The sequence below is a fragment of the Anoplopoma fimbria genome, chromosome 11 (assembly GCF_027596085.1).
Source record: "Anoplopoma fimbria isolate UVic2021 breed Golden Eagle Sablefish chromosome 11, Afim_UVic_2022, whole genome shotgun sequence".
Lineage (NCBI taxonomy): Eukaryota > Metazoa > Chordata > Actinopteri > Perciformes > Anoplopomatidae > Anoplopoma > Anoplopoma fimbria.
In genome coordinates, this window is record NC_072459.1 from 20,239,461 (window position 1) to 20,267,225 (window position 27,765).

The window sequence follows — 27,765 nt, forward strand, 5'->3', positions numbered from 1 at the left end:
AGACAGTGAATATTAGCCGTCTGACCAGCAGCTGTTTCTGGTCGCTGCTCAAAGCTCGACTGCCCCCCCCTCCTTTTTGTGTGTGTGCGTGTGTTTTTTAAAGCCGCGGATAAGAAGACAACGTGTGGTCCCTTGCTGTTTTTCTGGGGAGGTTTCTAACCCCTCCGCTCGTCTTCCTCTCCTCACAATTTCTCTTCTTTTTTTCTTTTCTTTTTATTACACCACTCCGTTCTCCCTCCTTCCTTCTATTTCCCCCTCTCTCTCTCTCTCTCTGTCTCTCTCTCTCTCTCTCTCTGTCATTCTCTCAGAGCTTCGTTTCTAATTTTGGAAGCATGGAACCTCGGGGAGCGCTCTCCCAAAGCTATTTACGTCCTCGCCTCTCCTCCTCCTCTTCCTCCTCCTCCTCTCCTCTCTCTTGCGTCGGCCAGGAGGAGAGCGGCATGAGGATCCTTTGATGCAGCCGAGCAGGGGAATTCTGCTTCTCCTTCTCCTCCTCCTCTCTCTGTATTTGTGCTGCTAGCTGCGGGTAAGAAGAAGGAAGCGAAAGAGGCTGCAGCGACCGATCCCCTTCCCATCACTCCTCAGCTTTGTGGGGAAATGCACAGATCTACACGGCACCGTGATCTCCTCGATCACCCCCTGGTCTCGCTTTTGCTTTTTCAGTTTGGTCGTTAAATGCTCGGTGTGTCCAGAGGAAGCAAAACTTTTTTTTTTCTTCCATCTGCAACACACCAGCCAGAGTTGCTGTTTTTTGGGGGAACCAGCAAAGTGCTTAGCATGGATCAGGACTCCAGGTGATGCAGGTGAGACCAGCTGACCATAAAAGTCACATTTGAGGTCCTTGTGAAGTCTGCACTTCCTTCATTTGATTTTAACTCCTCAAAGCCAAGCAGAGGAGGAAGGGGGACCTTTTGGACCTGCAGCCGGGGCTACAACATTTGAAAAAGGAGGATTTTGAAGAAGAAATGAGAGGCAGAGGATACCTGCAAAAACCTGAGACTGAGCTTGCAGCCTGAACAGGATATCATTGCTGGAATACACAATAAAAGCACAAAGGAGTTTAAAGGAATTTATTGATTCTGTTCTTTTTCATTCAGATATTTTACAATAGAAGCACAAAACATTTTGAAGTTTTCAGTTTGGAAGTAACCGATTATTCATTGCATCCCGGAACCAGTAATACCTTTTTTAATACCTTTCGAAAGCATCTTTCAAAAGGTATTAAATTGTCCCATCCCATCATCCTTAGTAACCGGAATCCTAAACCGAAACCATGCCGATACCTCGGAAGACGAACTGACCGGGGCGCTCCTGTGTGACGAAATCGAGCGCCGCCTCTCGTATTGGCATGCTGTTGCATCCCACCGTGTCAGGATTGTGCGCCATGTTGCAGACCATCTATGAGACAGAGTCCTGTTTTTCCTCCGCCAGCACAGACAGCCAGCACCAGCCTCTGGAGCTCCTGAGTGGCAACAGGGGCTCCAGCACTGCCATGCCCACCGCTGGTGAGTCATCATCTGGGGGAGGAAAAGGTGGGGGGGGCTACTGTGTGCTTGAGGTTTGATGGAGCATCAGACTTAAGGTTTGGATCAGAATGTGAAAAGTGTCATTTAGAATATCTGGTAATTACTTTTTTTTTTTTTTTTTTTTTTTTTTTTTTTGTAAGGAGCAGCTTTTGCTAACCTTTGCATATCATGTGTTGGTGTATCACAGGTGCATTCAGGCATTCTAAACATAAAGGGAAGTTAGTTATTGTAGTTTAATCAACAGGGTCAGCAATTTGAGGCCATTATTGCAGCCTTTTGCTTCAAAATTTGCAAGATGAAACTAACATGATACGCATATTATTTTTAAATGCAGTTAATTTACACTTTCTGTGGATATTATCACCTCCGATGTCCATAAACTCCTATAAATCTGATAAGAATCCCAGAAAAACTGCAGGCTCCAGTAATAGCTGTACGTACATCCATCGGTTACATAGCAAACATGAATCAATAATAGCTAATCGCATTTTTGGACGGTGTCTGTTTTCTGCAATTAAAATAGATTTTATTCTGATATACAGTACCAGTCAAAAGTTTGGACACACCTTCTCATTCAATGTTTTTTCTTTATTATTTTTTTTATTTTTTTCTACATTGTAGATTAATATTGAAGACATCCAAACTATGAAGGAACACATATGGAATTATGTGGTAAACAAACAAATGCTCAACAAACCAGAATATGTTTTATATTTTAGATTCTTCAAAGTAGTTGAATGAGAAGGTGTGTCCAAACTTTTGACTGGTACTGTATTTTGTTGATTTCTTTGTAATGTTTTGTCATGAGTGCTTTCACATAGAATGTGAATATAATGCGACAAAAAAAAATGGTATGAAGTTGATTCTTTTGAAGCTTCTTTTACCGCCAAAGAAAGGTGTCAACCAATCAAAATGTGCGGAACGGACTTATTCAAAAAGTACGCTATAGTTTTTTAATGGGGGCTCTGTAGTCCGAACCAAGACGGCAAATTTTATGACTCTTTTGCACCTTGACAAAGGCAGCGCGAACCAGATCCACTCTTTCCGCTCTTACCTTTCACAATAAAAGCACAATAAATAAATTGACCCAATAAAATAGCTTATAGCAGCTTTAGGCTTTACAACAACTGACCTAAGACAGACGCTGCTCTGGGTCAATACGATTCTGGTAGTTGGTCCTCTGCCCGCTCCAATCAATTCAAACCTTTTTATTGAAAAGGTGATGCAACTGTTGTAAATTCCCTTTGATGCAGGTATGAATAGTTTCTATAGAAAATATTCACAGATAAGTATTTGGCTGCCAATTTACCAATATGTAAACAAATAAATAGGTAAAAAAAAAAACAGGGCGGAAGTTGTGGACCAAAGCTAACGATGAGAGAATACATGCTGTGTAGGTCCCCTAAAACCTCTTTATTATAGAAAATGTAGTTCCAAAGCTTTAAGCATAAATATGAAAGAATACTAAGAATAATAGCCACAAAATCCCTTCTCATCTCAAAATCTCATTATACTATATTCACTGACCCACTCATCGATCCATTTACATCCGCTGTGTTGAAACCCTGTGTACATACAAACAAAAAACTCAATAATTTCCAATTGCAAATGTAAACGCAACTGAATGGTTGAATCACTCAGACTTCCGAGGCAAAGCAGATCCTTGAAGCACAATAACGTCTCCTCTTCACTTTCAATTTTTTTTTTTTTGTGGAGCAAGAATGCCACGGGCGCTGTTCCATAAATCACACTCTCTCGTGATTCCCCTGCAAAGTTCCGTCCTCTGCTGCGCACAGCTCCGTGTCAGTTAAGGGAGCATGGATGGATGACCTTTGTTTGGGAACTTTTTTTGAGACCTTGAAGAACTTTTTTTTTAACACGGGTGCAAAGAGCCTATCTTTATCTTTACTATTAGTCCATTTTTAGTTAATTTAAGTGACTAAACGCACATCTAGAGTGAGGTCAAAGAAATTCTGCACCTTTTTATTGATACATGTGGCCTCTCAAAGACCAATGTCTTGTAGTTGGTATTTAACCTGAGGAGCTCCTGCCAAACTGTCGTGGCTGCCAAAAGTGAGGTGAGCTCGGGGCTCGAACCTCCTGATGCCAGCAGGTGGTTAAGTTCCAAGCTGGACGTCCTTTTGAGCTAATCTTCTTTTTTGGGGGGGGCGACAGTCACAATGTTGGCCTCGCTGGCTGACCCGGGGTCAGTGTCTTGTGTGTTTATGTTCAGACTTTAACAGGCTTATGCACTTATCGTGACGCCAAAGTGCGCCTGTGAACTGATTCGATTGCTCAGTTAAAATAAATAAACGGCCGGCGACTACGAGTGTTGTCAAAGCTCACTGTAACACGACAGACTGCATCCTCTTTGGATGACCTACAGTCTGCCAGCCCATAATACTTCCAACCCACCCGCAGTCTCTATGGCAACGCCACACATGTGACTCTCTCTCTCTCTCTCTCTCTCTAAGCTTCTAATTTGTCAAAAGTACACACGGCCATTATACTATTTTTGCCTCACTGTCTTGCTCTGTCTCCCCCTCTCTCTCTCCCTCCTCTGGCTTTTTTTAGTGTTTTGCAGGGCTGATGTCATAGTGCCTATTTTCTTTTAGCGGCGCAGACCGAACAAGACAAGTGGGGGAAAGGGAGAGGGAGGGAGAGAGAGAGAGAGAAGTGAAAAGACGAATATTGGTTTCCAGAAATACCTCCCATCAGCAGCAGCAGTAGCCGCAGTAGCAGCTGTGTAAAATCAGGGATATCGGGTGAACAAAGACTGAAAAGTGTTACGAAATAGACATCAAACTACAGACCTCTGTCTTCCTTCTTTGTGTCTTTATGAACCATTTATTTTTTCATAATCCATATTTAGTGCAGCATCTTTGTGACAGTCCCACAATGTCTGCATATGGTGAACGTAATCAGAAGAAACAGATAAAGGAGCAAAGTCAAGACTTAAGCTAAAACCAGGATCTACAGGAGGCACAGTGAAGGACTACCCTCTGTTAAAACCACACCCGGTTGGTTATTTTTTTTTGTTAAATTCCTAATCTTCGTGGCTTAGTTCATTGCTGAGATCATCTGTCACGTTTGAGTGTTTGTAGGTGGACCGCTTTCCTTTTTTCTGGTCATGCTAACTTTTAACTTCTTCTTCTTGAGTGTATTCTAAACTAAGTGGACCCATAAAATGCTTCCTTCGTGTCGAAGGCTTCAGATGGTCGTGTGTGAACCCCCAAACAACATTATAGGCCATAGACCATAGTCGCTTTATAGCAGGCAGCAGCGTTCCTGTCGAAGGCAGAAGCTGGAAACTCCCAGTTGTCGGATTGTAGTACAGAATTGGTGCGTTCCAGTGGTCCAATCAAAATCAAAATAAGTAACTGAAAGTGCTCATTGGAGCTATAAGGGGGGAGTCAACAGGGGCGAGCGGCTTACCCGATCACGTACACGTGTGAGAAAAACAAACACAGGTTTTTGAGGTTTAATTATTGAGTTATTTGCCACAATACCAGATCATTTTCTGTTTTTGTTAAAAAAAATAGAGAGACGAGCTGAATCTCCCCAAATGGTCCATGTTTCTCCTGTACAGTACTGGTCGAACAGCGTTTATAGCATTAATATATATATGTGTCAGCTTTCTGGTTTCAAAGATATTAATTCATATATTTGTAATGTACTTCACAATTTGGCTGGTGAACAACAACTGTAAACGTGAAACTAAAACTATACGGGGTTTTCTGGCCATAGGAGAACAATTTTCTCGGGTTCCTGATGGAACCTTTAATAAAGGTTCCACCTGGAACAATTTCAGTGGGTTCTACCTAGAACCCAGCGTAAAGGGTAGAACCAGTAGTGAAAAGTTTCATCATCATTCTTTTTTATTCCAAGGGTTTCATCTAGAACCTACCCAGGGGTTCTACTTAGAAACCTTTTATATCCATGACCATGGTTTTGGTTTAACAGGTTAGCCTGGGGCCATGGGAACCACGTCCATCAGCCTTGGGCCTAAGTATACTAACTCTGAGAATGACAATTTTGAAAGAGGGTAATAGAGTATCCATTTTGGGGTTTTTTTCTGTTTCCATGCATTTTATAGCCCAAACGATCAATTGGTAAATCAAGACAGTAAACGGCAAATCGATTGGAAATATAAATTATTGTTGCAGACCCAACAGTCTTTTAGAGACTCCACCAATATATGACCAGTGCAAACATGGAACCTAAATCTGTGCTTCTTCTTTAATAGTCTTCATCAATTTTAGATAACTATGTGAAAAAGCTTCATGATTTTGACTTTTGATTCATATTAGCACCAAAGGAATAATAACCAATCTGTTTCTACCAGGATTCACCAACTGGACAAACTGAGTCAGTCTTTCTTTCTCTTCACTGCATCCGAATTGCTGCATGTAACTGCAGCAAGCTGAAGTCGGTTGGATCCCGACATGATTGACTGAAACGTTGCCTCTTTGTCAGAATGCGTGTTGTGTGTGTGTGTGTGTGTGTGTGCGTGCGTGCGTGCGTGCGTGTGTTTACCAGACTATAAATGTCTTCGGTTTGACGTCAGACACTGGCTGCTGTGGAATGCTGCCCTCTTGCCAAAACGGACCGTTGTACACACACATGCACACACAAACACACACACACAGACCAGTCTCTCTCTCTCTCTCTCTCTCTCTCTCTCACACACACACACACACACACGGACAGGGACAGTGTGTGTGTTGTAGTGGAAAGGGGAGACACGTGCGTCACAGTGAAACGCCAGAATATTTGTTTAGGTAATTAAAATGTGAGTGGCTGAACACACACAGACTTATTTATCCCAAGCTCTCAGTTTTGGGACTTTTTTAACAACTTTTCTTTTTTCTTGAAACGGCCGCAGCGACTGAACTAACTGAACGGTTACGGACCAGAAAAACCTGGACTGCTTCGTTGAACGTGTGTGTGTGTGTGTGTGTGTGTGTGTGTGTAAGTAGTCTCTTCATTCTGTGTGTGTGTGTAAGGGAAAAGTAGTCTCTTCATTCTGCAAAATGTAGCCAGAAATAAGCTGTAAGGATGGATTTGAATGAATAAAGCCACATAGTACAGTCTCTCTCTCTGTGAGGTCAGAGGTCAGATTGTCGTCACGATCCTCCCTCACAGAGCTAATGAGCTCGGCCCTAATGGCAGGTGTCAGTGTTTGATTGGCTTTTGAACCCACGCAGGAAACAGTAGCAGAAAGTAAAGCGTTGGGCCAAACAAACAGGAGGCGACCAATCAGGAGCTTTGGTATGGAAAGGTCATAGGTCGGACTACACAGGAGCTAATTCCTGATTAGATTTCCTCTTTGGCCAGCAGACGGGTAATATCCCCCTGACATCCCGACACTGATCTGATAGCAGGGGAGGAGGGGGGTCCAGCCGAGGCCCAAAGAGTGTAGTCGGTTGGCACAGGTCAGGGCCGATGTGCCCTTGTGCTGCTCAAGGGCACATCGATAGGATTGGGATGGGATTCCGAGAACCCCCCACACACACACACACACATCTGTCCCCTCCTATCTGTCCATCAGCATTGTGCTAACCTGTTGCAGCTAAGACGATAGGGAGCTTCTATCTAAGTGCTAGCATTGTAGCTCATACACCGATACCATACAAACCTAAACAACCCAGCACAGAAAGTGTGTTTTTTAAAGTTTCAATTAGGTGCTGGTGTTAGTATCACTTCTTATAATCTTCATATTTTTACTCTTGTGTTTAATCTTTGATGTTGTATTTTACTCTATTTTAGGTTGAAACTTTTACTTTATTTATTCACCTGACTCGCTATTGTGTTCTATCTTGCAAAAGTGTCAGTATTATTTATTTTACACTTAACAATTGTTATTCTATTGTTTATATATATTTATATTCTATTGTTTCTTTGCTATTCTTCTGTTGAAATCTTAAATGAAACTGACACAAGAATCCCCCCTCCTTCTACCACTAAATGGGATTGGACTGGACAATGGGAGCCACCAACTGTTGCTTTTTGCCTCAACTCCTAAAATGTGCGGAACAGTTGTGGATGGAAACATGCATTCATTCACATTTGACTTTGCAGATTTTGGGGAAATTCATTTAAAATTTGTGCTAAATTTGATGGAAAGTTAGCACAACTGAATTAGTCCATTTTTTTCTAAATGCAAAAAAAGAATCATGCATTGCAATGTCGCCGGACCGAGAATCCCGCAGTATACATGACACTAAACATAATCATACATAAATTAGTTCGTATTCAAGTACCAAAACATACTGTATCTTTTTAAATCCCCATCTGCCAAATTAAACGCACTTAACCTCCAGGCGACCACACAATACCAGCCAGCTACAGCAGGAGTTTCCCCCCAAATCGCTACACTTTATGGGTCGATTATTTTTTTTAATGAAGCAGATACATTGACGACTTTCCTGCATTATTTTATTTCACCATCTCAAAAGTCAGCCAACGCGCTCTGGTGCCCGAAGCAGGAAATCAGTTTTAATCCGTCACACTGATTAGCTCAAGTCTTGGCCCCCAAATCCAGATCAGTACAAGATGGTGCAACACTGAGAGAGTTTGTGTTTACAGTTTAAACGTTTCTTATTACACTAATTTCTTTAACGCAACAGTGCAGGACTGTTCCTGCTTTTCATTTTTATTGCTTTTGTATAGATAATAGCAGGCTTCTCTAATACTGTGTCTCTGTTAATATATGTCTGGCACATGTCAACATTTACTACAGTGTCCTTTAGCCCTGTGGTTCTAAAAACTTCTTGGGACCAAGGACCCTTAAAGGGTCCTTGGTCCCAAGAAGTTCAAGAAGTCCCAAGTCCCAAGAAGTCCCAAGTTCAAGAAGTTTCCCCCCCTCTTAACCATAACGCCTATTATCTGTACACCTAGTAGCATTTGTACTGTTCAATGCTATTGGAACTACTCTTATTTATAAACTTCCATCACGATATCAATCTTATTTTTCTGAGCTGTTTCATAGTGATACACAGACACACATTTCAATATTAGTACCACAGGAAATAGGCAACGCTATTTCATTTGGTTATCACTTATTTCACTTTTTTAAAGTGGCACTCCTGAAGATTTCAGTCCCTGGTTGATTTCAATTTGTATTTGAAAGAAAAACAATGGAACTGTGATCAGAGTTCATCAGTCTGAAGTCTTTGGGCTGCTTCCAAAATTCCATACTAACATGCTATCTTTCAGAATTGGGTGCATAGTTCAAGGAAACCTGTAATACAGCATTTCTTTCCGGGAAAGTCGCCACTGACACCCAGTTGGTAATACTGCAAATATATAAATCTTGCAATGTCAGCTTGCTTTCGTCAGTGGGTCGCGGCTCAGTCACCATTGTGTTACATCCTTCAGCAATAGATAAGTGACTTAACAGACATTAATTGGAATGAAAGTCTTGAAAATTGCCAGTTTAAAAAGAGGTTGATTTGATTCAAATTGCATTTGGACTCGACTTGACAGCATTGATAGCTTACATTTCAAGTAATTGACCTAAAAACTTTCAGAAAAATGAACAGCAGCAAGCCTGGCACAGTCCTTATTAATCCAGATATTTAAACTAACCCAGCTGACATTCTGTCAGTGCTTCAATTTAAAAGTAATGAACTTACTGCTAAGTGTCATAATCATATCAGAGTTTCTATTTGCCCAAAGCTAACATGGGTGTGAGTAACAGACACAATGCTGGTTTAATTGGCAGAAATGTTGTCCATCCGTAGATGTGCACTTTTTTAATCATACGGCACAATTTTATAATTTATAGCTAATTATTTTGCAAACCCCCTGACAGAGTGCCACTTTGAGAATCCCTGGCTTAGCCCACAGACTGTATACTAAAAGTGGATGTTGTCATCGTGACATCACCCATTGGTTTGTGGACAGACGTTCTGAAGCCTTGAGTTTGACCTTTTGGCCGTGGCCATCTTGGATTTCAGCTGTCGCCATCTTTGTTTATTTGCAACCAGTGAACAGAAGTGACCGTATTTGGACTCTGGAGGAGTGACCTATAGACGCTGTCAATCACAAATAGCTCCACCCTTAAGCATACCCCACTTTATGGTCTATTTGACTCTAAATAGACCATCATTTACTAAATGAACATCATGCTGTATGTAAGAAGACTTGAAACTAGAGATTAAGACCATAAACTCATGTTTACAATGTTTACTGAGGGAATAAATCAAGAGAGAAGTAGAGTCATTTTCTCATAGACTTCTATACAACCAGAGGAGTCGATTAGAAGGAATGCAAGTTTTAGACACAGAGCAAACCGCCTGGTTTATATCCGAGACACGCGGAGTATTTGATAGGCTAAAGCCAAGTGTTGCATATGGTAACACTAGGGTGATTCTAAATCAATGCTAGGCTAATGCTAGGCTATTTTCAGGTGGCTGGACATTGGGTTTCTCATCTCTTAAAACACTATCACATCTCATCTGAATGAAACAGGAACCACCTCTGTGCATGTATGCTTGAAATGATGCAGTAGTGAGACAACATTTTCCAGACTAATCAGTCGCTCGTTCTCTCTCTCTCTCTCTGTTTCTCTGTTGGTCCGTCCTGCAGTGGTGGAGGTGAAGAGCAGTCTCCCATCGGGCATGCAGAGCCCAGTAGGAGCAGCAAGCGAGCAGAGAGGAGGAGGCGGAGAAGGGGGTGAGTAGGGAGTCAAGAGTTACTCAAAGGGGAACGCCACCAATATAAGAACCCAAGTAAAGTAATGAAAGTTAAAGACGGACAGATTAAAAAAAACAAACTAAAAAAAACAGGACAGCAGGAGCAAACGGAACAACACAATCGGTAACATAATCAGTGTAAATAAAGTCGACCTCTTGTCCATTGCTGCTTTTCCAGGTGGGGGTCCGGGAGAAGGCCCAGGGGGAGGAGGAGGCCCAGTGGATCTACGGACTGAGCCCAGGGTGGGATCTCTGTCGGGGGCGCGGCAGCGGCGGCGGTGGACACAGCCATGAGGGAGCAGCAGCTCCAGCAGGAACTGGTGCTCCTCAAGCAGCAGCAGGAGCTCCAGAAGCAGCTGCTGTTCGCAGAGTTCCAAAAGAAACACGAAGTGCTCACGAGGCAACACGAGGTCCAGCTGCAGGAGCACCTGAAGGTAGGTATCCACTTATTCAGTCCCTCCCTTAGGCTGCTAGCAAGCCGCCCAGTGGACTAGACAGATACCCTGCCCTCCCTGTCACTTCAGTTAAATGTGAGTGTGTGTGTGTGCGTGCGTGTATGTGTGTGTGTGCAAGCAACAACAGGAGCTGTTGGCGGCGAAGCGGCAGCAGGAGCTGGAGCAGAAGAGGAAGCTGGAGCAGCAGAGGCACGAGGAGCAGGAGAAGCACCGGCTGGAGCAGCAGCTGCTGCTGCTAAGGAACAAGGAGAAGGGCAAAGAGAGTAGGTCACACCGCCACCGCTGTCCACCTACGAGTACAAAGACGGAGAAGCGTTTCCTCCAACCGCTGCCACCCACTCTTTTGATGTGTTTTTTTGGTAGGTGCCATTGCAAGTACCGAAGTGAAGCTGAAGCTGCAGGAGTTCCTTCTAAATAAAAAAGAGCCCGGTATCGGCGGACTGAACCATTCCTTCTCCCCAAAGTGCTGGTAAGTATTTCTTTTCTTTTTTTTTTTTTTAAATACATATAAATATTTTAATGTCAATCTAGGCTGAGTCATCTTTACTAGCAGGTATTTAGTTATTACAGTTTCTCAGTCACGTATCAGAGTGTGTGATCCCTCCTCATCGCCTGGTGTGAACAGTGTCAGTGTCAGTTTTGTAGTCTTACCAAGGTTTAAAAAGAGAGTTCAGATTTTTATTTTATTTTTAAGTGGGGTGTGTGAGGTACTTATCCATAGACAGGAGTACCAGCACAGGAGCAAAGGGGAAGAACTGTAGCAGCAAAATGTAATTTAGACACCTAGAAAAAGAAAATATATCAATTTCAGTGTACGCTATATTGAGAATATTTTCACTGCTTTATGTTCCGGCCAGCCTTTCCTAAGTCGGTACTGAAGCTGTTACATCACTCTTCAAAGTCACCGGAATCCACTGACAAATTCATTGTAAAATGTTTCAGTTAGACTATAAGTAAACATTTGTGGGTCACTCGTGTTGCTTTAGACATAAACGTAACCTTTATGTAAATTAACATAGGAGGTCATTTGTCTCTGTTGCCAAACGTTTGAAAGACTATAAAAGTGACACATTTTACACACATTGCGCACGTGTGTCAAAAAACGTTGTAATGTTCTCTAAATTCAAGGAAAAACTATTATTTTTGTAATGCCTCATTCTTTGGGAAATGCTCCAAATTATGAATTTAACTCTCCAATATATATTTTATTCTACCTGTTTTCATTTAAGTTGAAATATACGTAATTAAACAGGTGAAACACTGTCTGTTCTCTCTGAAGATCCTTGTTCCTGCTATCAAGCACATAAACAACACACTGATTTTGATTTTTTTCTTGTCGTTTTACCACTTTAATCTCAGGAAAGACCATCATACTTTTTTTTGCCATTTAAGAGAAATTTGGTACTCATAGAGACTTGATGAATACATAATAAATAAAATGATCATTTAATAATTTCCTGCTATCACGTTACCAATTTTGACAGGTGTTTCTGAATCCTGGCTCCATTTTAGATTTTTGTTCTGGATATCTGATTAATCCCCCTGAGTCACTTTCATATCACTTTTCCTAACCATACACCTATGTTTGAATGACAAAAAGAAAATTACATTAACAGATGAATGTTATGTATTTCATGTCTGAAAAGGGCCAGAAAAGACAGTCCCTACAGCGACAGGAAATGCCTAATTGATCTAAAACACCACAAGGAAATGTCAGGTTTCAGTGTCAGTCCTTGCAAAGCTTTTTTCCTAAATCCATTCTGGACCAAATTGCCAAAATACAACATCAATCCGAGAACAGGCGCAGAGAAAACTATTCCACAGCAACAGGAAATAACAGGAAAGGCATTCTAGGAAATGCAGGAAACAACTAAGTGAAGTGAAGAAAATTACACTTAGCAGCCAGCTAATTCGCTTTCTCCTCCTGTTTTCTGTGTGTGTGTGTGTGTGTGCGTGTGTGTGTGTGTGTGTGTGTGTGTGCGTGTGCGTGTCCGTGTGCACGTGCGCGTGCAGGGGAGCCCAGCATATCTCCCTGGAGCAGGGCTCTCCTCCGCAGAGCAACACCCCAGGAACTCCTCCCTCCTACAAACTGCCCCCGCTGCTGGGGAACTACGAGGGCAAAGACGACTTCCCTCTCCGCAAGACAGGTAGGAGAGCCGGATACAGACAGTGGGAGGATATGTGTGTGCGCGTGCGTGCGTTTTTGTCACTTTGCCATTTAAAAGTTATCTGACGAAGGATTTTGCGGAGGTGGTGTGGCGTGTGGCGTGTTTATGTTATATATGTGTATGTACGTGTGAGTCAGCGTGAGTCTGACTCACCAGGGAAGAGGTAGCCCAAACCTTAAGGGAACACACACACACACACACACACACACACACACACACACACACACACACACACACACACACACACAAACTGTTTTAATTAACGCTTCTGAAAAGTGCCGCCAATGCAGAACTTCATTTAACTTGCATTCCCTCTGCTGGCTAGCAGGGGGCGACTCTTCTGGTTGCAAAAAGAATTCTGGTTGTATAGAAGTCTATGAGAAAATGACCCTACTTCTCACTTGATTTATTCCCTCAGTAAACATTGTAAACATGAGTTTACGGTCTCAATCTCTGGTTTCAAGTCTTCTTCAATACAGAATGATGTATTGTAGAAAACCAAATACCTGGTTGCTACCAGAGCTGTATCCGGCGTCACTATGTCACCCCTCCTCAGTCCATATATGCTCAATCTCATTCATTGGTTGCAAAAATCCAAGATGGCATTGGCCAAAATGCAGAACATGAGGCTTCAAAACGTCAGTCTACAAACCAATGGGTGAAGTCATGGCGACTACGTCCACTTCTTATATACAGTTAATGGTTCTAACTGATACCATGTTAAAACATTTTCAACATTTTCATATCAGCATCACAGTAGTGGATTCATTTGCATTACTGGATCAAATTTGCACAACATTTTGGATTTGAAACTTGACTTTAGGCCTTCCTTGACTTCACACAGAGGCAGACAAAAGCAAGCTTCTTATTTCTAGACTCTTGGTTGACATGACAACCACCGCTGGCAGGCTTTATCAGCTGTAGCTAGCTAGCATATAACACTAAAGTTTGCCTCCATGAGTTGGTGGAAATGATTGTCTCCGGCCGACATTTTAATCTTTCCAGCTGGTTCCCCCTGAAAAGGGTCTTAAATAGAGAGCTGCAGGGAAGATTTGTTGTTGTAGCCTATCCAAAAGTTAGCATAGCATTGGCTTCAAACTTCATGAGAGGTATTTACTGTCGTATAGTTTATATCATCAAACAAACTTTAACATCTCTGAAGCTCATGTTAACCACAGACCTTGACCAGTGTCATTGGCTTCCCTGATCCCACATAGTCCAAAAGTAAGCAATGACAAAACTTCCAGGTTTTTCCTGGATCTGATTCTACTGGATGCTGTTTAGGCGGCTCCAACCAATAAAACCTGGATGCGGTTTTTTTTCTTCCTATTCCTGCTCTTTGCCCTCAACCTTGACTTTTAGACCAAAGCCACCTTAAAATACACACGCTGTGGCTGCTCATCTAGCAAACCATCCAGCGAGCCAAAATGTTCTGTAGGATTAACAAGACAGCCTGTGCTCCTGTATCCGCCCCGATAGTCTCTTGTTGGCAAATCACCAGGCACCTTAAAATACCCTCCACCAAAAATACTCTGCCAAGCAAAACACTGCCCTTCACAATGAAACGAACAACACAAGATAAAAAGCTAAAAATCTACAAATTATTTTATCGCCTAAGCTACTGAAAGCCATTTTAAAATTCAGTTTCAGAGTGAATTATAATTCTGTCTGGTAAACAGTTACACAGTTTACATGTCTAGGGCTTTTCAAAAATTCAAATATCATAGTATTTATAACAAAATAGCACGTTACCAATATTGCAACGATATTGCAGCGTTTACCATTGGTGTTTTTACAAAATATTTACACAATGAGATTTCCTATAAATAATCTAAGAGGGTAAATGCAAATAATAGAACTGATAAATTCAGAAAATTACATATATTTACTGTAATGTACGTCTAAAACCAGCAAAAGACAACACTTATATCACAATAACGAGATATCTAATATATAAGACCATATCAATATATATTGCCCAGCCCTAGCGCCAATTAATCGCACCGAAACAATTTATTTGGCACCAAGCTGAGCGGTTTTCATCCCCCATTCTCTCCCCTCCTCCAGTCTCGGAGCCCAACCTGAAGGTGCGTTCGCGGTTGAAGCAGAAGGTGGCTGAGAGACGGAGCTCCCCGCTCCTCCGCAGGAAGGACGGAACTGTCATCAGCACCTTTAAGAAGAGAGCCATAGAGATATCAGGTAAACACACACACACACACGCTGCACATACTTAACATTACAATGTTCTGCATTCTGAAAGAAGCGTGAGGTTGCAAATATTAAAAAAAACACAGTAATAGGGTGTTTAGTGTGTATAGTTTTGCATTTTAGGATTAACTTGAAGATGACTTCCTCTCTCTCTCTCTTTCTATATGTGTCTGTGTCTCTCGACCAGTCTCCTCTCTCTGTAATAGCGCTCCAGGTTCAGGTCCCAGCAGTCCCAACAGCTCCAACTCGGCTATCGCCAATGGCAACACAGGGTCGGTCCCCAACATACAGACGGAGGTACACACTTTGATTATACTCACGACTCATGTAGCACACATGCTGGTTTCCTTTACTCTATTCATGTCTTTATTCTGGACACACAGCTCCAGCTTGCCCCCTACAGTTCACTGTGGTTTGTGCATTTACAGAAGAAGTTTTGACCAAGACGCTTTAAAGAGAAATTTAAAATACATCAAAACCTGTGCAGAAATGAATAAATAAAGAGCTGTAACAGACAAAATATAGACAATTTTATAGTTAAATTAATAATAAAGGACACTAAAAGGGAATTCTAAAAAGGGTGTGTCTTAATGTGGAATTTTAAATATGTGATAGATGGGAGATAACTGAGAGTTCCACAGTCTGACAGCAGCAATGACGGAGATTTTAACCTCTTGTGGGATATTGTTCTTTGCATTACTCTGTATAAATCGCTGTATAATTCTATAGTTCATTGTTTTTTCAGCCTAAGGCTTCTATAATAACGTCACCTTACGCGCAACTATCACCTTACGCGAAACTATCAACGCCTTTGTACTGTCAAATACTAAAAATATTCAAATAATAATCGCCAAAGAATAATGTGTAGGTATGTATTCAAATGTGTTATTACTTATTTCAAATATTATGGTTCATTGACTTAAATAATCTTTTATTTTGTACAGATTTTAGGGATATAAAGCATTTGCAGATACTCCCAAGAAATGATATTAGATTGATTTACGGTTGAACATGTTACCAAAAAAATGGGAAAACAGAACATGTGACAATCACCAAAGTACCAATGTAAGCACTATTTTAATTACACATCCAAGGGTTAAGGCAGAATAAACAAACAACACCCAGACTTCTTGCAAATGTATGGACAAAAAAGAAAATACAGGTCCAAGAGAAATGTCTAAATCACTGGTGGAATTTACTTTCATTAAGCTGGAGAATATTTTGGACATCCTTGAGTCAACTAAGAATGGCCTGAATATTATTTGTTTCTTTTGTATTTTAGGGGAAATATATTAGCATGTCGTCAGCGTAGCATTGATAAGGAATGAGTTGGAAACAGATCCCAGCCGAGGCATATTTAATGCAAAGTAAATAGGTTCTAAAATAGAACCTTGGAGTACCACAAGAGACAGTGACACAAAATGATATGTTGTAGATAAGAAACAAACCAGTCTGAGGTGTTAAATGTAATGCCTAATACACATTTGAGACTAGCCCTAACAGAGCTTCATCAATACGTTGGTACACCCTGAAACTTTTTTAAGATTATCTCTCCAGGTTTCTTCTTTACAGGTTGATTCACAGAATGCTCGAAGGAGGATTGAACATAAGCATTTACTTTGGAGAAGTTTATTATGGGCTTAACTGTATCAAATACTTCCTTAAGAGGACATTTGGAATTCTCCTCAGGTTTTCCACTGAACAGATGTAACAAGTTATGGATGTTTTCTTGTTGGGAGTGTCCGTTTTTTTGTGTTGCTGCACAGAAACACGGTCCTCCTTTTATAAACAGGGATAATGAGGCTTGTAAATGCCGGCTCACAAGTACCATCATCATTTATCCAAATATGGGAAAGTTTGCTTTTATACGAGGATTGAAGCCTGGAGACAATTTAGATTATTGGCAGATGTGTTTGATAGGGATAGGGGCTCAACAGGAACTTTTAAAAATGGCTGCCATTATGCTCAGTTTTGGTTGCCTAAACTGAAAATATGGGTGCATATTTAGTTACCTTAAATTTTGATTAATTAAGATACTATGGAGTTATACATCAGCTTAATAATGAAATTGTGAAATAAAAGATTAAAAGTTTTTTAACAATAACTGAACAAAAATCTTTGTAGTTTGTGTTTTATAAGATACAGAATTTAAATCTTAAGTGTTATCAGTTAATGTGTCCGCCCTCAACTCCTTGAAAACAAAATTGAATATCAATTGTCTCTAAATTGAATGCCTTTTTGCACGCAAGTTATCGCACGTGCAGCGTTGTTTAGTTCTGGTTTTGACTGTAACAGCAATATTAAAATATCACTAATGTAACAAATTTGCCTTCCCTATTTTTTTTTTTTACACGTTAAAAAGTTTAAGAAATTGGTTGCCAATGGCAACCTGGCAACTTTTACTTTCCAGCCCTGGAAATATTATGTAGTTATTGAATATGCATTGAAATAGCCACAAATTCAGCTCTAGAAAGAGGATTCTATTGAAATATAATTGATTTGAGAGAGATTATGTTAGTCAGTGCCTAACGTAGATGTTAAAAACAATGGTTACCATGGCAACTTGGATGAATCTACACCGTAATAACCATCAGACCACCCCCTCAACTACCGCTGAGACTCCACGAGGCGAGACTCATTAACTAACCAGTCTGCCTACGTGTCCGTCTGTCTGTCTGTGTGTCTGCAGCTGAGATCTCTCCATCAGACGCTGGGGGCTGATGGGACATTGAGTCCTCTGAATCTCTACACATCGCCCTCCTTGCCCAATATTTCCTTGGGCCTCCCTGCCAACACACACATCACGGTGGGTCAATGCAGCACATACGCACTAAGAAAACACAGAGGCGCAGACAAACACATATTCAAAATATCCAACCCCAGCTTCCTATAGAAAGAATGAGACCATTAGTAATGTTATCTTCACAATAGACAAAATGTTTGGTCGCTGCTTCTTTTCTCTCTGGGGCTTAGTGGGCAGAACAAGACAGTAATACCAGCAATGGACCATTCACTAAGCCCTGCACCCCTTAGTAACAGCTGCATATGCAGTTTTCATTGATAAAGGAGGCAGATTTTCCACAGTGTCTTAAATAGTTATAGTATTTTACCCAGAAGTAAATGGACTGAAATGATGGCTATCCCCACAGGCCCCCCAGGCGCTGTCCAACCAGCAAGAGGCTGAGCGTCAAGCCATCCAATCGCTGCGAGGGGGCGGAGCTCTAACAGGGAAGTTTCTCTCCACATCCTCCCTACCCGCAGGTAAGCTTTACCATAGCTCATGATTCAAATTTGTATGCTCTTATTATTATGTTTAACTACTATCCATTATTCGTACTGTATATGAATAAATAACAGTGTTGTACAGTATGATTTTTGCACATGGAGAAACATTTAGTTTTCAAATTGATTCTATAATTGAGTCATGACTTAATAATGTTTCTTTGCAGGGTTGGGGCACGAGGTAGAGACGGCGCCCCCCAGCTCTCATTCTGCCCATTCCTCGTTATTGCAACATGTACTACTACTGGAGCAGGCCAGACAACAGACTGCTATGCTAGCTGGTACCTACACACACACACACACACGCACACTTAAGTCCATGCTAACATCCACGCTTGTGTCTACTCAATAGTATCCAACTCATTGTCTTTCTGCAATGACCTTCCGCCCACTTAGTCCCCATGTACAGCCAGTCGCCGCTGGTTACAGCAGAGAGAGGCGTGTCCGGCGGCATGCGGGCCGTCAACAAGCTGCCTCGTCACCGGCCGCTGGCTCGGACCCAGAGTGCACCTCTGCCCCAGTCCCCCCAGGCCCTGCAGCAGCTGGTGGTCCAGCAGCAGCACCAGCACTTCCTGGAGAAACACTACAAGGTAAAAAAAAAAAAAAAAAAACTTCACACATACACACCTTCCCACATGCGCCACTCACTCGCTAACATTACATTGTGGGTGTGTAGATGCTATCCAAAGGGGCGGAGCTTCCAAGGCCACCGCCCACCCACCCGGAGGAGACTGAGGAGGAGCTTACAGAGACCAATGACATGCAGGAAGACGATGAAGGGGCAAGCCTACACAGGTGTGGCATTTCTGACAGCAATCAGTATCAATGACTGAGTAATCTTTATATCTATAAACTGTATGTCACTTTACCTGTCATTCTGACCAATCAGGCTCCAGAAGGAGGGGTCAGACGACAGCACGCCCTCCTCGGAGCGCCTTGGTGTGCACTTGGAGGAGCATGGGATCGTGCATGTGAAAGGGGAGAGCACAGAGAGTGAGCTGGATGAAGAGGAAGAGGAAGACGACATCATCCAGCTGAGGGAGGGCGACGAAGAGGAGAGGGGGAGCTACACGCAGGTTTGTTTGTGAGCGTGATGCTTCTCTCTGTAGAGACTGAATGTGCTGCTGTCAGATCTACATCAAAATATCCCAGTACCTCTCATCAGCTTCACACACTCCTACCATCTACTTTTATTCTAAGATAGTGATTCACAACCAGGGTTACCCGCTAACCAGTGTGTATGTGACAGACTGTGTTCTAGCTCAACTAATTTAAAACGGTAACTTTCGTTTAAATAAAAAAAATACATCAATACATTTGTAGATAGAAGTAAAGCAAGCAACCACATAGGATTATAAATTAGGCTATTATAAATGGTTGAAATGTTTACCTTAAAGTAATGGATACATTATTGAAGTAGATCGATGAAAGTAATTGAATTTTGGTTGAAATAGTTTGATAAAAATAATTCATAAATGCTGGAAATAGTTGGCTAAAAGACATTAATCATTTTTTAAATAGTAAGCTATAAGTAATTAATAAAAAAATAATCGTAATAGTAAGCCAAAAGTAAATATTTAGCTTAAAGTAATAGCTAAATTGTTGAAATAGTTCCCAAAGAATAATTTAAAAAAAGCAATTTAAACTCAAAAGGCATTCGGAGACTCACTACTTGCCGGAGCCCCGGCGTCGGCCATCAGACCTCTGGAGCTTGTCCAGAAAGCTGCAGCACGTCTGGTGTTCAATCGCCCCAAGTTCTCTCACACAACTTCCCTTCTCCGTTCTCTACACTGGCTCCCTGTAAGAGCTCGCATCCAGTTTAAGACTCTGGTGCTAGCCTACAGGGCAGTGAAAGGAACAGCTCCTTCCTATCTCCAGGCCTTGGTCAAGCCCTACACCCCCGCCCGACCACTTAGCTCTGCTGCCTCGGGGCGATTGGTTGCCCCGTCGCTCAGAGGTCCCTGCGGCCGATCCACCCGGTCACAGCTTTTTTCTGTCCTGGCCCCTCAGTGGTGGAATGAACTCCCCACTGACGTCAGGACAGCAGAGTCGCTGCCCATCTTTCAGCGCAGGCTGAAAACTCACTCAGCCTTCCTCGTAGCACTTATTGCATTCGTATCAGTTCGCTGCACTTATTGTATTCGTATTAGTTTGTTGCACTTATTGTATTCGTATTAGTTTGTTGCAATTATTGTTTTCGTAGTAATTTGCTTCTGCACTATTCTTTTGCTCTGGTTTATGCTTTTAGATGCTTTTTTAAGAAAGGAGATGCACTTATGACTTCTGGTGACTAGTAGTTCTCTTGAATACCTATGTTGAATACACTTCCTGTAAGTCGCTTTGGATAAAAGCGTCTGCTAAATGACTGTAATGTAATGTAATGTAAGCACAGACCTCTGCAGAGACCGTTTCAATAAGTGAAAAATAATGCTATCCGCTATCCTTCCTTGGCCTATGCTACACCCTTCCACCAATTTTCATGGAATTCTGGCCAGTAGTTTTTCCTCTCATCCTGCTGGGATACAAAGACAAACCAACGACAAAAAACAGGTAGGCAATTATTTAATGGATAAAAATATAGTAATGGATAGAAAAAAATGTTAAAAGTAATGGATAAATGGTTGAAACACTAAGCAAAAAGTAATGATGAATTATTTTTTTTACACAAGTAGCTAAAAGTAATAGATCAATGGTTGACAGGTTCAGCATCTGGCTCTGAGGTCCTAGTAGTATGACTGCAAACATAACCTAAATGTGGTTTTATTTGTAACAACATCAGCTTTTTTTTGTATCACTTAACGGCCCCTTTAACATCTGTTGGAACGAACACAGTTAGAACGCGATGGGGCGGATCAGGTGGGTGGGATCAGGTCTCAGGTCAGTTTTAAACTCAGGGCATTTTGGTAGCATGGCATCATCATCATCATCTTCCCACAGAGGGATGAATCACACAAATGCATCATGGGCCGGCCTCCTGCTGTTTTCAGCCTCACTGTGTTTGCTCTGTTGCAGATGTTGCCGCGTGTTAGATATCTTACTCATCGTAGCTTACCCGTCGGCCCTGTTACAGTACTTACTTACCGGGTAATTCTTCATCCTCGCACGATTATTTTCACACACTGACGTCCTGAGCTGCAGTGAGTGTGTGCCTCTCTCTAGTATTCTTTCTCTTGTTGTGCTCCTTAAGAGAAACCACACACTACGCTGTTGGAGTGTGGGCTGCTGATGCTCTTATGAGCCAACCAAAATAAATATCAACACATTAGAAATTATTCCTTTAAATATACATCTTATCAACCTTCTCAAATCTGTTGTCATTGGATAATTTTTTATCCAGTCCTCCTATTTGTTCCTTCCTCTTCTACCATTTTAGTAAGGTGATCCCACAGCTGGATCATTTCACATTTCCACTGTTAAGACCCCTCCTACCCAGACCATGTCTCCTGAATCGCCAGAATAAGAGAACCCTCAGAGAACATATATTTTCTGGGTTACTCGTTCAGCTCGTCACCACTTAAATACTACAGTATTAGCTTAAGCCTATGGCATTTGACACTGCATAAATGAGCCTAGCGGCTAGCAGACTTTTCCTTACTCATAGCTGTTCTTCTCTTACCTGGTTTGAGTTACCCCATCTCGGGAAACAACACCAGCATGAATTGAATTTCAGCCTGCATGCATGTTTTTTAATCCTTACATTGTTGAAACAGAGCAGCTAATGTTGATAGGACTGCCGAGTGTTTGAGTGTTGTCTCTCTGCCTCACCCACAGTAAAACACAGAGAGCAAAAGAGAGGAGAGAAAACTAAACCTGCAGTCAATGACACCAAAATGCCGTAAAGACTCTCGCACTGTGCTGAAAAATAACAACTGCACATAAATTAGATAAATTAAATATGAATACATTGTAAATGCTGTGTAACCTAGGTTGAAGTACTGTTCTTATTTTGCCCAGTGAATGTGTACGCTTTGAAGAGATTTTTATTTTGCGTCTGCATCCGCCCCAGTGAGTCATCACGATAAACAGAAGACATAATGATGTGTTAATGCCACCACAGGAGAAACTTGATGTTCTTTGCAATTAGGTTGGGGGAAAAAATAAATAATGTGCTCACGCCACAGCAAGGCGGTCTTCACTGCAACATGAGGGGGTCAAATTATTTAAGATCTTCACATTGACAATTCTACCAATAAACATGTAAATATCAAAATATAGAGCTATATTAGCCTTGAATTTAAGTCAAACAGGATATTGTCAACATCATTTGGAAGTAATATTGATTTTCAAAAATCTAAATTGCTTTAAAGTAATAAAAACTAAATCCATTAGTAAAAAACGTAGGTTTGCATAAGTTGCACAAGTTTGCACCACTTGTAAATTGCATTCGTACCTAAGAGAAAGTTCAAAACACGTGAAATTTGTGATTGCAGCAAGTTCTCCTCTAAATCACTCATACAAGGAACTTAAGATCAAATCTGTTGGTACTTCTGGTTCTTGCATGAGGCCAAGTATCTCTGGTGCTGCATATATTTTATTTTTTAAACTGTCAGTGCTATAGGAGCGCATCGCCAAAAGAGTACTTTCTTCAATGATCTTTTTTTTTTTTTTTTTTTGTCCTGCCTGATGAATGGATCAGCCCGGAATCTATGAACGGGATGAACTGAATGATTTTTTTATTTTATTCATAAGCACAGAAGTACAGGATGAGTCATCCGAAGAAAGCTTTGACATTTTACAGGAACAGAAAAAAAGGGTTGGATTTTGTGACATACAGTCAAACTCGAGACACAGAGACACACAAAGACACACAAAGACACACACATTTGCTGACGCTGCAGTGGCGTCACTAGCCTAGTGACTCAACCGCTGGACTTGTTGCTGTGTGTCTTCCTGTATGTCTTGAAGTGTGTGTGTGTGTGTGTGTGTGTGTGTGTGTGTGTGTGTGTGTGTGTGTGTGTGTGTGTGTGTGTGTGTGTGTGTGTGTGTGTGTGTGTGTGTGTGTGTGTGTGTGTGTGTGTGTGTGTGTGTGTGTGTGTGTGTTTTAGTGTCCACCCACACATGATGAGTCACCCAGTTCGCAGCAGGGAGCACAGCAACACTCCCTATATATAGAGGCTACGGAATACGTGTGTCTGTGTGTGTGTCTGTGTGTGTCTGTGTGTGTGTCTGCAGTGCTCGGACCGACCTTAGAAATCACTCTGTGGAGGTTGGCGGTCGTCTGTGAAGTTTCACAGACAGTCGGTCAAAGTTTCAAGAAAGCTAAACACCAATGTAACAGTTGTTGTCGTCGTCATAGAAAGTGTTGTAGCAGAATTGATTGATTGATTTTCTATTAAATTAGTTGATGCGTCAATACTAGGTTATAGCTTTTTTTCATGCACTGAGCCACAACACACTCTCCATCGCTCGCAGTGAACAGGCCGATCTCTGTGAATCACAATTTTCTCTCTTCTCCCCTTCCCATCAGGCCTTGCAGCATCTGGGCGTGTTCCAGTCCCCGTTGCCCCACAGACCTCTGGGAAGAGCGCAGTCCTCCCCCGCGTCCACCGTCAATCCCATCAAACACCTCTTCACCACCGGTCAGTTCTTTTTATTTTGTGTGCATGTCTGTATTCTCGTCACAGGATGGAGAGTTTTTTTCCACCCCGCTGAAAGACACAGTGTTTGTTGCCTAGCAGCGTGGGGGGGGCTGCTGACTCTCTGTCGGCTGACGGTTAAGATGAAGTGAGGCCGTGGTTACACTTGTCTTGTAAACACGACTTCTGTCATCCGATCACGTCAGGACGCATAAACTGTCAGGGCTGTACGATCCGAGATCAGATCCTGCTCACATTGGGATCGGATCAGCCGGCCCACAGCCCAGGTGGGCTTGACTCTCTTTGAGTTCTGATATCAGGGAGGTGTGGACAGCACGTGGAAACAACCCGTACTATTTATAAAACATAGGTCTCCATTATCACCTTTCCCCTCCCCCTCTGAAGAGAGCAATAAGCATCTGAAGAATTTTTAGGAAAACCCCTAAATCGCAGATTTAATGGCGGCTAATTTTTTAATAAAACCAGTCTACTAATACTGCACGGAGGAAGAGTAAGCAGCAAAAATAACATTGGACTTTTATTGTGAAAGGTTTACAGGGAATGAAATGTGTTTATCCACCGGTTTACAGCCGCTCTTTTGACCACAAAATATATCCGTTAACTATCCCATCAGGCAGGTCATATTGAAATAGGAGTTTCGATGACAAGATTCACATTGAAAAATCAAGTGTAACCATGAGTGAACTCATTGGAAAAACCATCGATTGTTATGTATTGTTTTGTATATTGTAGCTAGTTTCCTAGTTTATGAGTATAGTGGATATCACGTCCAAGTGTGAAATCCCCTGATTCGCTACGTTAATGCTGCCGTTGCTGCATAACCCTCTGTGAATTTTGAGCCCTGTGTACCTGTCATGTAAATAGTGGAATCAGATGAGGCATTTCAAATTAGTATTGTGGTGAATTCAACATCCTGCAGGTCTCACACACGTATCACTTGTAGCTGCTGACATCTTGTGGTGCTTATTTGTTACTACAAAATATACTGAGAAGGACCATTACCTCACGTTTGTTGTTGTACTGGTGAATTTTTCAGGGCCAACCATTATATACAGTGGGGGAAATAATTATTTGATCCCTTGCCGATTTTGTAAGTTTGCCCACTGACAAAGAAATGAACGATCTATAATTGTTATGGTAGGTTTATTTTAACATTGAGAGACAGAATATCAAAAATAAAATCCAGAAAATCACATTATATAAAAGTTATAAATTGATTTGCATTTGATCGAGTGAAATAAGTATTTGATCCCCTAACAAAACATGACTCAGTACTTGGTGGAGGAACCGTTGTTGGCAAGCACAGAGGTCAGACGCTTCTTGTAGTTGGTCACCAGGTTTGTGCACATCTCAGGAGGGATTTTGGTCCACTCCTCTTTGCAGATCTTCTCCAAATCCTGAAGGTTTCGAGGCTGTCGCTTGGCAACTCTAAGCTTCAGCTCCCTCCACAGATTTTCTATGGGATCAAGGTCCGGAGACTGGCTAGACCACTCCATGACCTTAATGTGCTTCTTCTTGAGCCACTCCTTTGTTGCCTTGGCCGTATGTTTTGGGTCAACGACCCATGTTCAGTGTCCTGGCTGAGGGAAGGAGGTTGTCGCCCAAGATTTCACGGTACATGGCCCCGTCCATCCTCCCCTCGATGCGGTGAAGTCGTCCTGTCCCCTTAGCAGAGAAACACCCCCAAAGCATAATGTTTCCACCTCCATGCTTGACGGTGGGGATGGTGTTCTTGGGGTTATAATCAGCATTTCTCTTCCTCCAAACACGGCGAGTTGAGTTGATGCCAAATAGCTCGATTTTGGTCTCATCTGACCACATTACCTTCTCCCAAGCCTTCTCTGAATCATTCAGGTGTTCTTTGGCAGACTTCAGACGGGCCTGTACATGTGCCTTCTTGAGCAGGGGGACCTTGCAGGCGCTGCAGGATTTTAATCCATTACGGCGTAGTGTGTTACCAATGGTTTTCTTGGTGACTGTGGTCCCAGCTGTCTTGAGATCATTTACAAGTTCCTCCCGTGTAGTTCTGGGCTGATCCCTCACCTTTCTCATGATCATCGATACCCCACGAGGCGAGATCTTGCGTGGAGCCCCAGACCGAGGGCGATTGATGGTCATTTTGTGTTTCTTCCATTTCCGAATAATCGCACCAACAGTTGTCTCCTTCTCACCAAGCTGCTTTCCGATGGTCTTGTAGCCCATTCCAGCCTTGTGCAGGTCTACAATCTTTTCCCTGACGTCCTTAGACAGCTCTTTGGTCTTGCCCATGGTGGAGAAGTTGGAATCTGATTGATTGATTCTGTGGACAGGTGTCTTTTAAACAGGTAATGAACTGAGACGGATGTCTTTCATACAGGTAACGAGTTGAGATTCAGAGTACTTTCTTAAAATGAAAGGACTAATCTATCCGATATGTGGGAGCCAGAATTCTTGCTGGTTGGTAGGGGCTCAAATACTTATTTCACTCGATCAAATGCAAATCAATTTCTAACTTTTATATAATGTGGTTTTCTGGATTATTTCTCTCACTGTTAAAATAAACCTACCATAACAATTATAGATCGTTCATTTCTTTGTCAGTGGGCAAACTTACAAAATCGGCAAGGGATCAAATAATTATTTCCCCCACTGTATATGTTGTTTGTTGCTTTTTTTCTTTGCCGTTTATTCCTTTATTTCTCTTTTTGATTTTACCTGGCATTCATCTGGTTAGTGGAGTATTGTTTTGTATCTTTTATTTGAGAATACGTGGTGTTTACGTCTCTGTCTCTCTCTTTCTTTCTCTCCAGGGCTTGTGTATGACAGTCTGATGTTGAAGCATCAGTGTGTATGTGGCAACGCTCACATCCACCCGGAGCATGCTGGGAGAGTGCAAAGCATCTGGTCCCGACTGCAGGAGACAGGCCTGCTGGGACGCTGTGAGGTACACGCACACACACAAAGAGACACATAGGTTGCCGGCTATCATTCACCTCCAAGAAATGGACTTTAAAGCCTTTATGTCACTTAGCACTGCTGATCATCTTTTATCATCACCATCACACTTAACACATGGTCTCTGTATCTACACATAATTTTCCGTCTCATGTATACATTTTTATGCTTTACGATAGTTGATTCTAGTATTTACCAAATATCCAACGTTTTGTGGCATATGGGAAAATAAAAGCATGCAGACTCCTTACTCTCTCTCTGTGTGTGTGTGTGTGTGTGTGTGTGTGTGTGTGTGTGTGTGTGTGTGTGTGCGTGTGCGCAGAGGATTCGGGGGCGTAAAGCATCTCTGGATGAGATCCAGTCCGTCCATTCAGAGTTCCACACTCTGCTGTATGGAACCAGTCCGCTAAATCGACACAAACTGGACCACAAGAAGCTGCTGGGTATTTGTTTTTTTTCAGTCTGTCTGCCTGAGTGACCTATATCCCTATATAGTGTGTAGTTATGACACATATATACAGTATTACAATAAAAAAAAAACTTCTACATTGTTTAATCCCCTCAAGCTGAAAGAGGCACTCAACCCCTGATGTGACCTGCTATTTAGATTGAGATCATGAATTGAAGGATAAATCTGTGATTCTGCTTCTCTGTAATGCATCCTGTCTTATGATACATTGACTCCAAACACCAAGCAAATTTTTGCTTTGTGTAACTTGTGCTACTTTTGACTGCAGAATCAGTTGTGTTTACCGCGTCACTCGTGCTAGACGCTCCACACGGTGTGAACACAAGACAATCAGATTTTGCTGTGATTTAACTGCAATAAACGGATAAAAAGGATGCAGAAAGAACTACATAATGTTGCAGATTTTGAAAAAACTCTGACTTCAAGC

General features: G+C 41.9%; 1 protein-coding gene across 1 annotated transcript in view; it reads left to right on the top strand.

Moving 5' to 3' along the window:
* hdac5 (histone deacetylase 5) overlaps positions 1-27,765 on the top strand; it is a 50,690-nt gene that overhangs the window by 14,651 nt on the left and 8,274 nt on the right. The window contains 17 exon segments of the mRNA XM_054608330.1: positions 10,119-10,205; positions 10,404-10,486; positions 10,489-10,659; positions 10,799-10,943; positions 11,044-11,149; positions 12,694-12,827; positions 14,916-15,047; positions 15,244-15,353; positions 17,746-17,862; positions 18,206-18,317; positions 18,506-18,619; positions 18,735-18,928; positions 19,015-19,133; positions 19,228-19,414; positions 23,806-23,917; positions 26,725-26,858; positions 27,192-27,312. Coding sequence (XP_054464305.1) covers positions 10,119-10,205; positions 10,404-10,486; positions 10,489-10,659; positions 10,799-10,943; positions 11,044-11,149; positions 12,694-12,827; positions 14,916-15,047; positions 15,244-15,353; positions 17,746-17,862; positions 18,206-18,317; positions 18,506-18,619; positions 18,735-18,928; positions 19,015-19,133; positions 19,228-19,414; positions 23,806-23,917; positions 26,725-26,858; positions 27,192-27,312 — 2,178 coding nt within the window.